The sequence below is a fragment of the Truncatella angustata genome (assembly GCF_020726525.1).
Source record: "Truncatella angustata strain MPI-SDFR-AT-0073 chromosome Unknown BKA67scaffold_14, whole genome shotgun sequence".
Taxonomy (NCBI): domain Eukaryota; kingdom Fungi; phylum Ascomycota; class Sordariomycetes; order Amphisphaeriales; family Sporocadaceae; genus Truncatella; species Truncatella angustata.
This window is the reverse complement of record NW_025763394.1, coordinates 195560-206599: the sequence shown is the minus strand read 5'-3', so window position 1 is coordinate 206599 and position 11040 is coordinate 195560. Positions and strand designations below refer to the sequence as shown.

General features: G+C 49.0%; 4 protein-coding genes across 4 annotated transcripts; 2 read left to right on the top strand and 2 right to left on the bottom strand.

The window, feature by feature from the left end:
• Positions 1–671: 671 nt before the first annotated feature.
• Positions 672–2026, bottom strand: BKA67DRAFT_528404 (monocarboxylate transporter; the record flags this gene model as incomplete). Its single annotated transcript, XM_046098942.1, has 2 exons — positions 672–1810; positions 1882–2026. 2 exons carry the CDS (start codon positions 2024–2026, stop codon positions 672–674), a joined length of 1284 nt encoding a protein of 427 aa, XP_045951034.1.
• Positions 2027–2877: 851 nt separating this feature from the next.
• Positions 2878–5172, bottom strand: BKA67DRAFT_588143 (trichothecene C-8 hydroxylase). Its single transcript, XM_046104362.1, has 5 exons — positions 4495–5172; positions 4325–4427; positions 4195–4263; positions 3534–4136; positions 2878–3463 (listed from the first exon to the last, which is right to left on the bottom strand). The coding sequence occupies exons 1-5, from the start codon at positions 4849–4851 to the stop codon at positions 3042–3044; spliced, it is 1554 nt and encodes a 517-aa protein (XP_045951033.1). The 5' UTR covers positions 4852–5172; the 3' UTR covers positions 2878–3041.
• Positions 5173–6150: 978 nt separating this feature from the next.
• BKA67DRAFT_542489 (uncharacterized protein) lies at positions 6151–8308 on the top strand (the record flags this gene model as incomplete). Its single annotated transcript, XM_046101115.1, has 5 exons — positions 6151–6349; positions 6499–6986; positions 7064–7233; positions 7340–7882; positions 8026–8308. 5 exons carry the CDS (start codon positions 6151–6153, stop codon positions 8306–8308), a joined length of 1683 nt encoding a protein of 560 aa, XP_045951032.1.
• Positions 8309–9372: 1064 nt separating this feature from the next.
• BKA67DRAFT_138021 (uncharacterized protein) lies at positions 9373–10887 on the top strand. The gene is made up of 2 exons (XM_046095045.1): positions 9373–9950; positions 10003–10887. Exons 1-2 carry the CDS (start codon positions 9648–9650, stop codon positions 10711–10713), a joined length of 1014 nt encoding a protein of 337 aa, XP_045951031.1. The 5' UTR covers positions 9373–9647; the 3' UTR covers positions 10714–10887.
• The last annotated feature ends 153 nt before the right edge of the window (positions 10888–11040 follow it).

Here is an 11040-nt window from a genome sequence, read left to right as displayed (position 1 = left end):
GCAATCATATAGTCTGGTCGTAGGATACATTTGCCCGACTCGCCGCCGACTATGCAGATTAAACTTCTCCCTCTTTAATAGCTTGGGTGGTACCGTGTAACTATAGCGCCCTTATCCCGGTCCGTCTATATTCAAGCGCTCATCGAAAGCACCTTATGACGGTACGGACTTTGGTGCCTCCGTATCCCATGTTACCACCATTGCGTGCAATAATGTCGATTTTAGACGTCGTGGTATGTCTGATTTACCCATGGTTGATGCGCTTGTAATCCATAGGTGCTTCCAAAAAGGTAATGGGCGTAGAATTGATTGCCAACCTGCAATTGCCCAAGATGACTAGTAGACGACGAGCACCCATTGACAAACCATGTGACGTCTTAGATGCTTATCTAGATATTGAGGGCGGTATTTCATAGCTCCGCGCTGCCCAGAAATGGGGTATCCCACAATAGTCTTATCTGATAGAAGCCTGCCTGCGGCCGCAGTAAATATACAAACGCCTCCACTCTTAACAATAAAAATTGATTTCATTTCATAACGTCAGTGCCTCTCGGTGCACCTCTTTGGCATTCTTTTACTTCCATTGGTGGTTGACAATCCGTCTCAGATTGCTCATGCTCACCAGCGTGTCAGGATGTTCCCGCGTGGAAACATAGATTAGTTGCGTATGCCTAGCTTTGAGCAAAGCGTCGTTTTAAAGGCAAGCCGAAAATTCCCAGAGAAGAGCAGAACATACAAGTTCCCAAGAAAAATATCACCGGCTGAAATTTGCTCAAGCCGTACCCCGATGTTGTAGGTCCCGTTAAGAGCGCGGCCGAGATTGGGCCAATAACGATATTCCCAACTCCCTTGCTAAATGCCATCATGCTGTATATCGGCTGAGGATCCTCGGATAGCACCGATCCAAACTTTGGCCAGAAAACAACAAACCCGCCTGCAAACAATCCGTAAATAAAGGAGAATGCGAGAAGAGTCCCGAGAGAATGAGCAAATCCCCACAAGGTGAAGACTGCAAGACATGAAGTGAATGAGGAAATGAATACGAGAATTAGGACATTATGTATGCGATCAGACATATATCCGAAGCCGACCTGGCCAATAACACTGGCGAGGTTGTTGGCAGCCAGAACCAAGGCTCCTATCGTGCTCGGAAGATTTAACATGGAGGCAAATGTGGGCAGATACAACGAGGGAATATAAAAACCAAGACCTTGGAATAGATTCGACAGAGCAAAACAGTAGAAGAGTGGTTGCGACAGGAAGGATATGTCGATCATGCGGAATGCACTGTGTCTCGATGCTGGCAAGCGGGGTTTGATGAGGTGCAAAATCGGCAGCACGAGGAGAAACTGAGCCACAGCAACTGCCCGGAGCGTGGTACGATACCCAAACCTTGAGAGCAGCGCTTCGAGAAGAAAAGGCAGGCCTGCGCCACTGAAACCCCCGCCGGCGTACAGAAGTCCGTACGCAAGGCCGCGCCGCCGGACGAACCACTCATCAAGCATTCTCAGGACGGGGAAGTAAAGCACGCAGAATCCCGTGCCGTACAATATGCCTTGTGTCGCAATGAGCCCCGGAACAGAACTGACAAACGAGGCAGCCAAGAGTGATACGACGCAGAGCGCCCATCCAACTACGACCATATGCCTCTGCCACCGCTGGAATCTCTTGACAAGTGGGCTTGCGATGGGTGCGCCGAGAAAGTATATGCTCGTCGACACAGCTCCAATCACGGCAATGTTGGAACTCCCCTCGAACTCCGGCTGCCGGGAGTAGTAGTCTTGGAAAACACCGAATGTCAAAGGAAAACCTATGGTACCGCAAAAGTTAATAACATAGCCGAGGGAAAATGGCAATTGATACGCAGAGCAGATTTCATACCCCATAATAAAGCTTCGATGATGAAGCTCCCAAAAAGAAACTTATACGCCCCAACTCCGGTATCTGTTGGTGGTAGTGTTACAGTCAGGTGGTCATGGGATTCGTCGTCGTGTGCAGACGCCGGCGAGCGGGAGACACTTTGCATTTCTAAATTCATATTGTAGACTGCTTTTTGGGTAATTTGTGATGTCAGTTCGTCCAGGTTTCGTAATCCCGAAGACAATATGGGAATTTTGTTTCTATAAGAGGAGTCACTAATGAGATTGCCGAGATCGGCACCGTTGCTCAACTAATATGTCATGCAATGACTATACTCCAATTCAGTCAGTGCGGATAAGATATGCTATGCTTGTTCGTACGTTACAAATCATTCGATGCCAAACCTCCCCAGCTCCCCACACTTCGTAGATACTACAAAGCACGGATCGCAAAGATATCCCGGCGTGATTTTTCATGAGTGCCAAGCTACTAAGGTATGACGGAGGATCTACTGTAGGTACTTCGTTCAAATGAATGATCCAATCTTATTACGTGGTGTGAACCGCATGATTAAAATTCAGCAAGACGCGCAACCGATGGCAACAGTTGTCTAGGAAGAGCACGGAGATCATGGAACTATTAAACCTTTGGATGCTTCTTCAGCTCACTCTGTGACTGCAGTTCTGGCTAATTATAAGTTTGAATTCTGTAAACCTTGGCAAGAAAGCAACGGCCCCGATCATGCTCTTTCGGCATTTTGCGCTATTTTACTGCGCTTGCCTACATAGTATTGTAAGATGGCTGGCATTCATACATGAATTCCCAAATGCTAGTACGGCATGTAAGACGGATAACCTGGGTAAATCGATTTTGTATTATTCGTTTTCTTGGGGTATAACCGAGTATTCGAGAGATTTTGCCAAGGTCATGGAACATCGACAGGCAAATCGCGCTCACCATATGGTCAGTACGGTATCTGCCGCCAGGATTGATCTAGGAAGAGCATATGATAGAAACAGGTACATTGAGCAGACTAACATGATTTCCTTCAGCTGCCTAATTATAAGAATAAGACTAACGGTATTACTAATTAGGGCGATCTCAATCCATCTGCTATACTTTTTTCTTTTAAATGTCCTTTCCGCCAATGTGATATTCGAACATTGATCCATTGAAGTGGCTTATGCTTCAATATCCTCCTTGCGCCTGCTAAGCTGAACTTGTATAAGAGGATCCGCGCTCAGGGAGAAACCGTAGCGTCTGACATTGGGTTTGGCCCCTTGAGCTAAACGCCAGTCGTACTTAATCAACAGGTGACACAATGCGATTTTGACTTCATTTGCCGCGAAGAATCGGCCTGGGCACGCATGTTGACCGTGTCCAAAGCCGAGATGATCCGCGCTGGTGCTGACCAGTTGCGAAACCTGCTCTTTCCCCGGTAGCTGTCGCATGTTGAAGAATCGGTATCCATCCCATTCGAGGGGGTTCTCGTGCACACTTGGATCCCACATGCGGTTTGCCAAAACCGCAGTCTTGGTACCTGGCGGCAAAACCAAACCATTAGAAAGTCTGACCTCCTCGGTCGTTACACGGCGCATACTAGCTAAGAGATCGGCATTGTCAGCAATGATTTGAGTATCCCGTGTGACGCTAGCGTCCATCAAAATGCTTACCGATGGTTATGGGCTTTAGTCGCTGTGATTCTTTCACAACACTATCCAACAATTTCATGTTGTATAGTGAAGTCTTTTTCCATCCACCCTCTTGTAAAATCGTCCTTACCTCATTGCGCAGCGGTTCAACGATGGAATGATGTTCTGCTAAATCAAGCATGACTTGACATAGGAGATCTGTAGTAGTGTGAATAGCAACCACAGACATCATGAGCTGCATAATAGGGGCGTCAAAATCCGACCCTTTCGCATTATCCTCACACCACTGAATAGCATCATTATACAAAACTGGCTCCTTGCCGGCAGCAAGCCTCTCGGCGTTCTCTCGATTTCGACTCTCGACTAAGGGTTGAACGATATTGCGGGCCTCTTTCACCTGTTTCCGAGCAACGCGGCATCTGGGGAGAAACCAGTGCACAATATTGCGCAAAGGCCTAGGCCACAGCCGGAGTTCCTCGGCGGCTGCGAAAACATTTGTCGTATAGCCAACCGAGATATCGAGCCATTTCTGGTTTCGGCACAATTGATCTCCAAGGAATACCTTCGACGAGATTCGGGCGACAAGCTGTAGAATAGTACTCTTGAGTGCAACAGTGTGCCATTCTAAAAAAATTTTTATTAGACATTCGCCGATACAGCATAGATGGGGCCAGGAGCATACCCAGGTTGTCGGTGAGAAGTTCTTGGAGAGCAGTGCTGGTTTCGTCAGAGAGAGGCTCCGTGACCTTGGCTGAATGCGGGAGACCAATCAGCTACTGCGCGAAAATAAAGCTTGCACGAGGAGTTCAAACCTAACTGATGAGTCAATTGCTTTTGTGAGACTGATCTGAGAAGCATAGAGTCACGGCTGCCCTCATCGAAGCCAACGAACCCTGGTAAATGGCCATGGAAGCTCTGTGAACATGCATGAGCGAGAGGGGTGCGAGAGAAGTTTGTTCATCATTTTGAATCCCAGACGTACCTCACGAACGTGCTTCACAAAGCTGAAGCGGTTGTCGTTTCGAATTTCGTTGGCGAACTCGGGAGGAAGAAGGACGACTTCACCAACATCTGCGATGGCGCGAAAGGGGCTTCCTTTCTGAGCTTCGATTCCATGCTGAATGACCTCCGAAGCATTCAAAGCAAAGTGCTTTTTCGTCCGACCATTGCTGATCTCGGGGAACTTCTTTCCATTCACAAGCGGGAGAGCGGGGACCTTGTTGCCCTGCAAGGTGAAATACGTCAAGAAAACAAAGACGATCGCCACGAAGTACGGAATAGGAGCTTCTACACCGGCTAAGCGAAAGGGAACGGTCAACTCGATCCTATCCATTGTCATAGTTATGGATAAATCTGGATTAAGTTGAGAGAATGTTTGAAGTTAGGTAGGAAAGATCCTTCTTAATAAGAAGTGCGTAGTCTTTGTGCACACATCCGAGCCAGGGATCTTCCATCACCAAAGCCATCTTGACCACTCGTGCCGGCCTGCATTATTTTATTTATGCACCACGGGGCAGACACTTCCCGTAACATAGTGGAAACCTTTTCCCCATGGAAGCCACGCGTAGCCACATTTGCCCTGGTAAGTGGACTTCGGGCGAGTCCCCGGCGTTTGCTGATCTGCCGATTGGCCGCTCCTGTACTAATCGACCGCCTGATTGGGATCGGGGTTGGGAAGTGAATACCGCGCCTACTAGCGAAGACCCACGTGGATTGATAGTATAAAGTTTCCTCGTGGTTTCTCCACAAGCAATCCCCCGGCCGGATTTGCTCATCTCCGTAGCTCTTAAATTCAAGCAGCGTACCTTAAATCTTTGTGGTAGTTATGAAAGGTTGTGCAACCACTACGGCTCTTCCCGGTCCGTGGAGTTTCTATTCGCTCGGCAGCAGCAGGCACATAACCTGTAGCGTATCTGTCAAAAGTCCGGCTCCATAACACGCTATACCATATTCGGCGCGGGAGTTCCGGTTCTTCGAATTCCCGTGTATCGGTCCCCCTATCCACGAACCCCGATCCGAAAATTCCAAGTGCCGGGACACGTAGTCATACTCCGCATAAGTTGCGTATTGGTGCGCTCGAGCTCATTCGCAAAATCTTCCGCCCCGCGACTTTTGTGACGTCAACTTTTGAATACAGGTTGATATCAATCGACACCTTTCACGAATGGAGAAGTATTAGCGTTTATGCCGAGCTGTACATTCGCACTTGCGCGAAAATTTACAGATATGAGTCGTGTTCGACAGGACGAATTGTCAGGCCAGCTGTATGGCGACTCTTTATCTCCCTGCGCAGGTTTCTAGGTCTTGCTCACGGTTTGCCCAGCCACGTTACCTCTTTATCAAGCGCTGCGAGGGCGCTTGACTCTCACAGCTGGCCTCGCAACAACCCGGGGGGCTTTGCTGAACGTTCAAGAGTATAGTGTTAGCCGGAACTTGACCGTCAAGAGTAACATTAACTTGTGTTTGCTCACAGGCCTGTGACCCGTGTCGACTACGTAAGACAAAATGCGACATTGAGTTAAACAACTCTAGATGCAACAGCTGCATCCACCGTGGCGTCACCTGTTCCACGACGCCCCGTGAGCCCCGGCAGGCCAAACGTCCTAGACGCAGTACGACGAACCGAGACAGTCTGAGCATGACAGCAAGGATAGAATGCCTTGAAGCTAGGCTGGCATACATGCAAGATGCTATTCGCCCAGCATCGCTTCTTCCCATCGCCCATGACAGCGGTCAAGACTTGCAACGAATCGATGGCCCTGCAGCCAAGAACACCCTAGCCGAGGAACGAAGCCAATCAGATGAAGACAAACAAAGCAGAGTGCAAGTCATGACTAGTGAGGTTCTTCTCCTTGTAGCTGATAAATCAACTTTAGACAGTTAAGTCCCGAGGTGACCGAGAAGTCTACTTCTCTAATTGGTAAAGTTGGCGCTCAACACTAGCACGTATTATCTCCGGACGGACGGCTAATCAATGTCCTCTTAGCCGTCCTCGAGCCTCAAGGTCAGGTACCGGAGCTGATCCAACGCATCCAAGACTCCCACGGATGTCCACAGTATCAGGATGTTGTGGCTTCAGCCCTGAATGAAATTTTGCGGCCAACAGATCTCAATGTCTTGGAACAAGAACCAGATCCAGCTTTGTTACATCGTCTCCCAAGATACGAAGAGACAAGAGCATTGCTGGATGAGTTTTTCTCGCGTGCGGCTCCGTTCTGTCTTTTGTATGATCAAGAACTGTTCCTGCAAATTGTCGAGTCACTATACGGACGTGGGATTCCGCCAGCTGCTGAGGTTTTCGCCAACATCAATATCGCACTTGCAATGTGCCATATTACTAGGATGACAAGAGCTCCTGTCCCTAGCCAGGAAAACAAGAAGGCATGGATGCGCTTCAGATACGCTATTTCAGTCTTGCCGCAACTGCTTATGACTGGAGTGACATTTGAAGTTGTTCAAGTCCTGCTGGGAATTGTAAGTCGCTTTTCCATCTCTCATCCTCGTTATTTAGTACAAGTGTCGTGTGAAAACTGATGAGTGATTCATTTCAGGCAACATTTCTTAGCTTGAATGGTGATACCGAAACGGCGTTACCTCTGATTACAGCCGCACGATCTTTATCTCACCAACTCGAACTATTCAGAGATATTGCTGGCACAAGTAAGACGCACAATACTCTACGAAGACGAATTTTCTGGATGACACACGTTATGGAATCTAGGTATGTACCCGAGAATGAACAGAAATTGAAGGGAAGCCCGATACCTTCCCCCTCCTTTTTATTTCTTTTTCTTTTTGTGAAGTCGGCTTTGGTATTAATTTAGAAGGGCGTGCATCCGAAGTGGAGTAGACCCAACACATATTCTCGACAACATTGATATGGATACACTGGATCGAGCTAAGAAAGATCTATGGATAGTCAAGGATGATGAGCAGCAGAGCGAATTCATTCAAGCCTTGATCTCATTGACGATAATGACTGGTCAGGTTCCGAGCTTGGCACAGCATCAAGCCGAACCACTATCAGCTCAAACTGGAGTACACAATAATATAGCAGCATTGAACTCCGATTTGGAATTGTGGAGACGTAGATTCGGCCTGCTTTTGACAAGCGAGGCTCATAAGTGGGACGATTCGCAAGAAATTTCCCGTCTCTGGATGCAGATATCTTACTTTCACATGTTGATGATCGTGGACACGAAGCCGTGCTATGCTCATCGAGGTGCTGATATGGCCCCCGGGTCAGAATTCTCCAACTACGACGACAGTATCACGACCATCACTGGTGCAGAAGCCAAGTGCATCGAGGCCGCTCGAGCTTTGTTAGAGATGGCAAGGCATATTCCACGGGCAGATCATTATTGGACTTGGTAAGTAGTCATGATCTCTCATCAAAATCACCTTTAACGGCCCTCTTATCATCTCAAATATGTTCCCTTGTTCGTTGAACGGGCTATTTTTCACCTCCTGCCTCAAATAAGACAGAGTACACCTGGTTGATCTCATCTCCTAGGATCTTGATTCATTATGTCTTCGAAGCTTCATCAATTGTATTTGCTCGAATTTTAGAAGATACGCATTCTCCGGCTTGTGCGGAAGATCTCAGACGACTCGAGATGGCTGAGCGACTATTCGTGGACTTGGTGTGCTACACCCAAGGCACAAAAGGCAATGTACGCAATTTTCAACGGCTCTGCACAGGCCTCAAGAGAATTGCCAGAGATGCAATCAAGAAAGCCGCGGAACGCATGGATCAACCAGCGCAAGACAGCGTCTCATGGCTCCCAGACTCGTAGTATCGAGAAACTTCCACCATAGTTAGCCCCCACTCCCTGGGTCACTCACGCATAGAGTACCCGAAAGGGTGACGCAAATCCCGGCTTCATGTACTTCTTTAACGGCTTGAGTTTGCCAGTCTATGATCATGTAGATAAGGAACTGCACAACTAAGAGAGCTCTGAATAATCTTGTGTATCCTGACGCCGGAAACATAATGGGTTAGACTGTTACCTGAGATTCAGCGATGGAAGATGCGACAGGCTCCGACATGACCCAATCCATAGCCGCAGACTCTCCCACCAGTTTCCCTGGGATTTAGATCATCGCTTGTAATCTCGTGGACGTCTTGCTCGGGGGACCTCTTGTCGCCAAGTCGGTTTCCTTGGGACGAGAAGAACACTACCAATTATGGTGCAATAAGCTCTTATGGTACTGGCAGGCGGCTGTGGTAGGCCAAGATTTTGGCTGGATGAGCCTCTGCCAAAGTTCTTGTTTTAACAATGCCTTCGCAGTACAAACACTAGGTATCGTGTTAACTTGTGTGGAGATGTGTCGGTCGATCTGCCATTCAACGGAAGAAATACCGAACGAAGTAGCGATTCATGTTACTTCACTCAGCGTGCTTGGAAACGCAGGAGATGAATGCTCGATCAACTTGGAACATGCATCTGCGCTACATCCAGAGATGGGTGGAATTTGAGAGATAGACGAGGAGGGATTCGAAAATTCTAGAAATTTATCAACACTACGGTGGTTCCGGAAAGCATATTTACATTTCGTTGAGTACGAGCTTTTGCTAGTTTCGTTCGGCCCAACATGTCCATTTTTGTTCCTTGCCGGCTGCAGTATCCATCTGTCTGGCTCTTAATGCTAAGCAAATCGTGTTAGTCTGGTGCCTGAATGCTGGTCCCACGAGCATTTTCACACACATATATGTATATATATATCTATCCACAACGGCATCTGTAGAGATTTAGACTCCTCTCAGGGATGGCCACCTAACTACCAGCTCAAATCCGGGAGCTCTCTTCCGGAAGCTGAGCGAAACGGTAAAATGTGGTCATGATTTTTGAGTAAACTGTCTCTCGTGTCAGTACAGTGAGACTGCCTGACTGAACAGCCAGAGGTCTTTGGAAAGACAATGAATGTGGCTTCGATGGAATATATGTTTAATAGAGAAGCCTGCTTATGGCCACTTCCCTAAGCAGAGCTGTGGTGAATGAGAGTTTAAACCGAGGCCGGCAAGACTCAAGAGTCGCACATCGAGTATGTTGGGTGGGGTGAAAAAGAGCAGTTCTCCTCAAGACAAGTTGTCCTGCCCCTTCCCGTAGACTGCCAGGGCCCATTCGCGACATTATGGTGGTCGGACAAGTCCATCTTCACAGCGATACAAATTCGAGTCTAGGAATGGCCTTGATGACTTGCATACGAAGTTATAGTCAACATACGATATCCGATACAACGCGTATGGGGTGCTGGGAAGCCGGTCTTCACGGAGACAAGGATCTTGCGCAGAAAGCCCGAGACCATAGCTGCTGGACGTGTTGCATCCTTGAATACATTCCTGATTTTCGAGTCGTAGGTGTACTTCCGTACATCTGCTTTGTTCCTGGGTACAGACCCAACCAAGCAGGGCTCTCTATAAAAAAAAAACACCGGGTGAGTTACGTAATGCAATTAACAGAGACAATCAACTGAAGCTCAGTGCTAGTTATACACAGTGACGATTCCAAAGCCGAACGTTGACCCCGCACCGCCGCAGAAGCAATCCGGGCAACCAAACGCCAACCCCGCCATCACCGATAAGATAAAACAAAAACGAAATAACAAAACCCCATCCAATCCCCATCGTCGCGACACCCCGGAGGCGCATACAAAACCTGACCCTCCCTATCTCCAGTCGGCCCGTCGAAATCCAATGCCACACCTCTCCCTGCCCTGCACCTCGCGCGCAAGACCGCTCGCCTTCCCGTCAACCTTCCCAACACCCCTCCAGATCCTCTTCTTCTCCTCGTCCTTCTCCCACCCCTCGCCCTCGCCCGCCATGACGCCGCCCGCCTCGGAGCTGCGCGCCGAATACACCAACGCCTCCGCCGCCACGACGCCCTCGGAGCCCTTCGCCCTGGCGACCCCGCTGCCGGCGCTGCCGGCGGAACCCTCGGCGCCGCCGACCGAGTACCTGCGCTCGCTCCGGGGGGCGGTGACGTCGGCGCAGGCGCGGATCAACGAGGCGCTGACGCTGCGGATGGAGGAGGACAAGGCACGGGAGGCTGCCGCCGCCGCTGCTGCTGATGATGATACGGAGGGGGGTGGCGCGGGGAAGAAGAACTCGAAAAAGAACAAGAATAAGAAGGGTTCCAGGATTGACGAGGAGGCCGAGGAGCTGAACTATGGGGAGGAGGTCGTGGAGGAGGAGGATTGAGGGGAGAAGAAGAAGAAGAAAAAGAAGCACCTTTACGCCCAACGAAAGGTGTGCTGGGGATGAGAGATTCGTTGCGTTGGCGATAAAGAGTCTGGGAAGAACGGCTTTCGAGGTCATATCAACAATTGGAGACACTGGGATGCAGGGGGGGACACAATACGATCAAGGACAAAGGTCAGAAGTGGCAGGTCGATGGCAGAGACTCAGGCTTCCACGGCCCAGACCCACAGGACGACAATCTTATCAAGCTCGGAAAAATCGGTTGCCTGTTGCAAAGGGGTATGACCACCAAACTAAACTTTCACTGGCTGTTTTGCTCGCCAACGA

Excerpts from the sequence above, each read along its gene's own strand:
- BKA67DRAFT_588143 (XM_046104362.1), bottom strand. The coding sequence starts at position 4,851 with ATGACAATGGATAGGATCGAGTTGACCGTTCCCTTTCGCTTAGCCGGT. Across the intron at positions 4,428-4,494 it reads TTGTGAAGCACGTTCGTGAG|AGCTTCCATGGCCATTTACC; the intron begins GTACGTCTGGGA and ends GCATGTTCACAG. Across the intron at positions 4,264-4,324 it reads GCAATTGACTCATCAGTTAG|CCAAGGTCACGGAGCCTCTC; the intron begins GTTTGAACTCCT and ends TCCCGCATTCAG.
- BKA67DRAFT_138021 (XM_046095045.1), top strand. The coding sequence starts at position 9,648 with ATGGTGGTCGGACAAGTCCATCTTCACAGCGATACAAATTCGAGTCTA. Across the intron at positions 9,951-10,002 it reads CTATAAAAAAAAAACACCGG|TTATACACAGTGACGATTCC; the intron begins GTGAGTTACGTA and ends GCTCAGTGCTAG.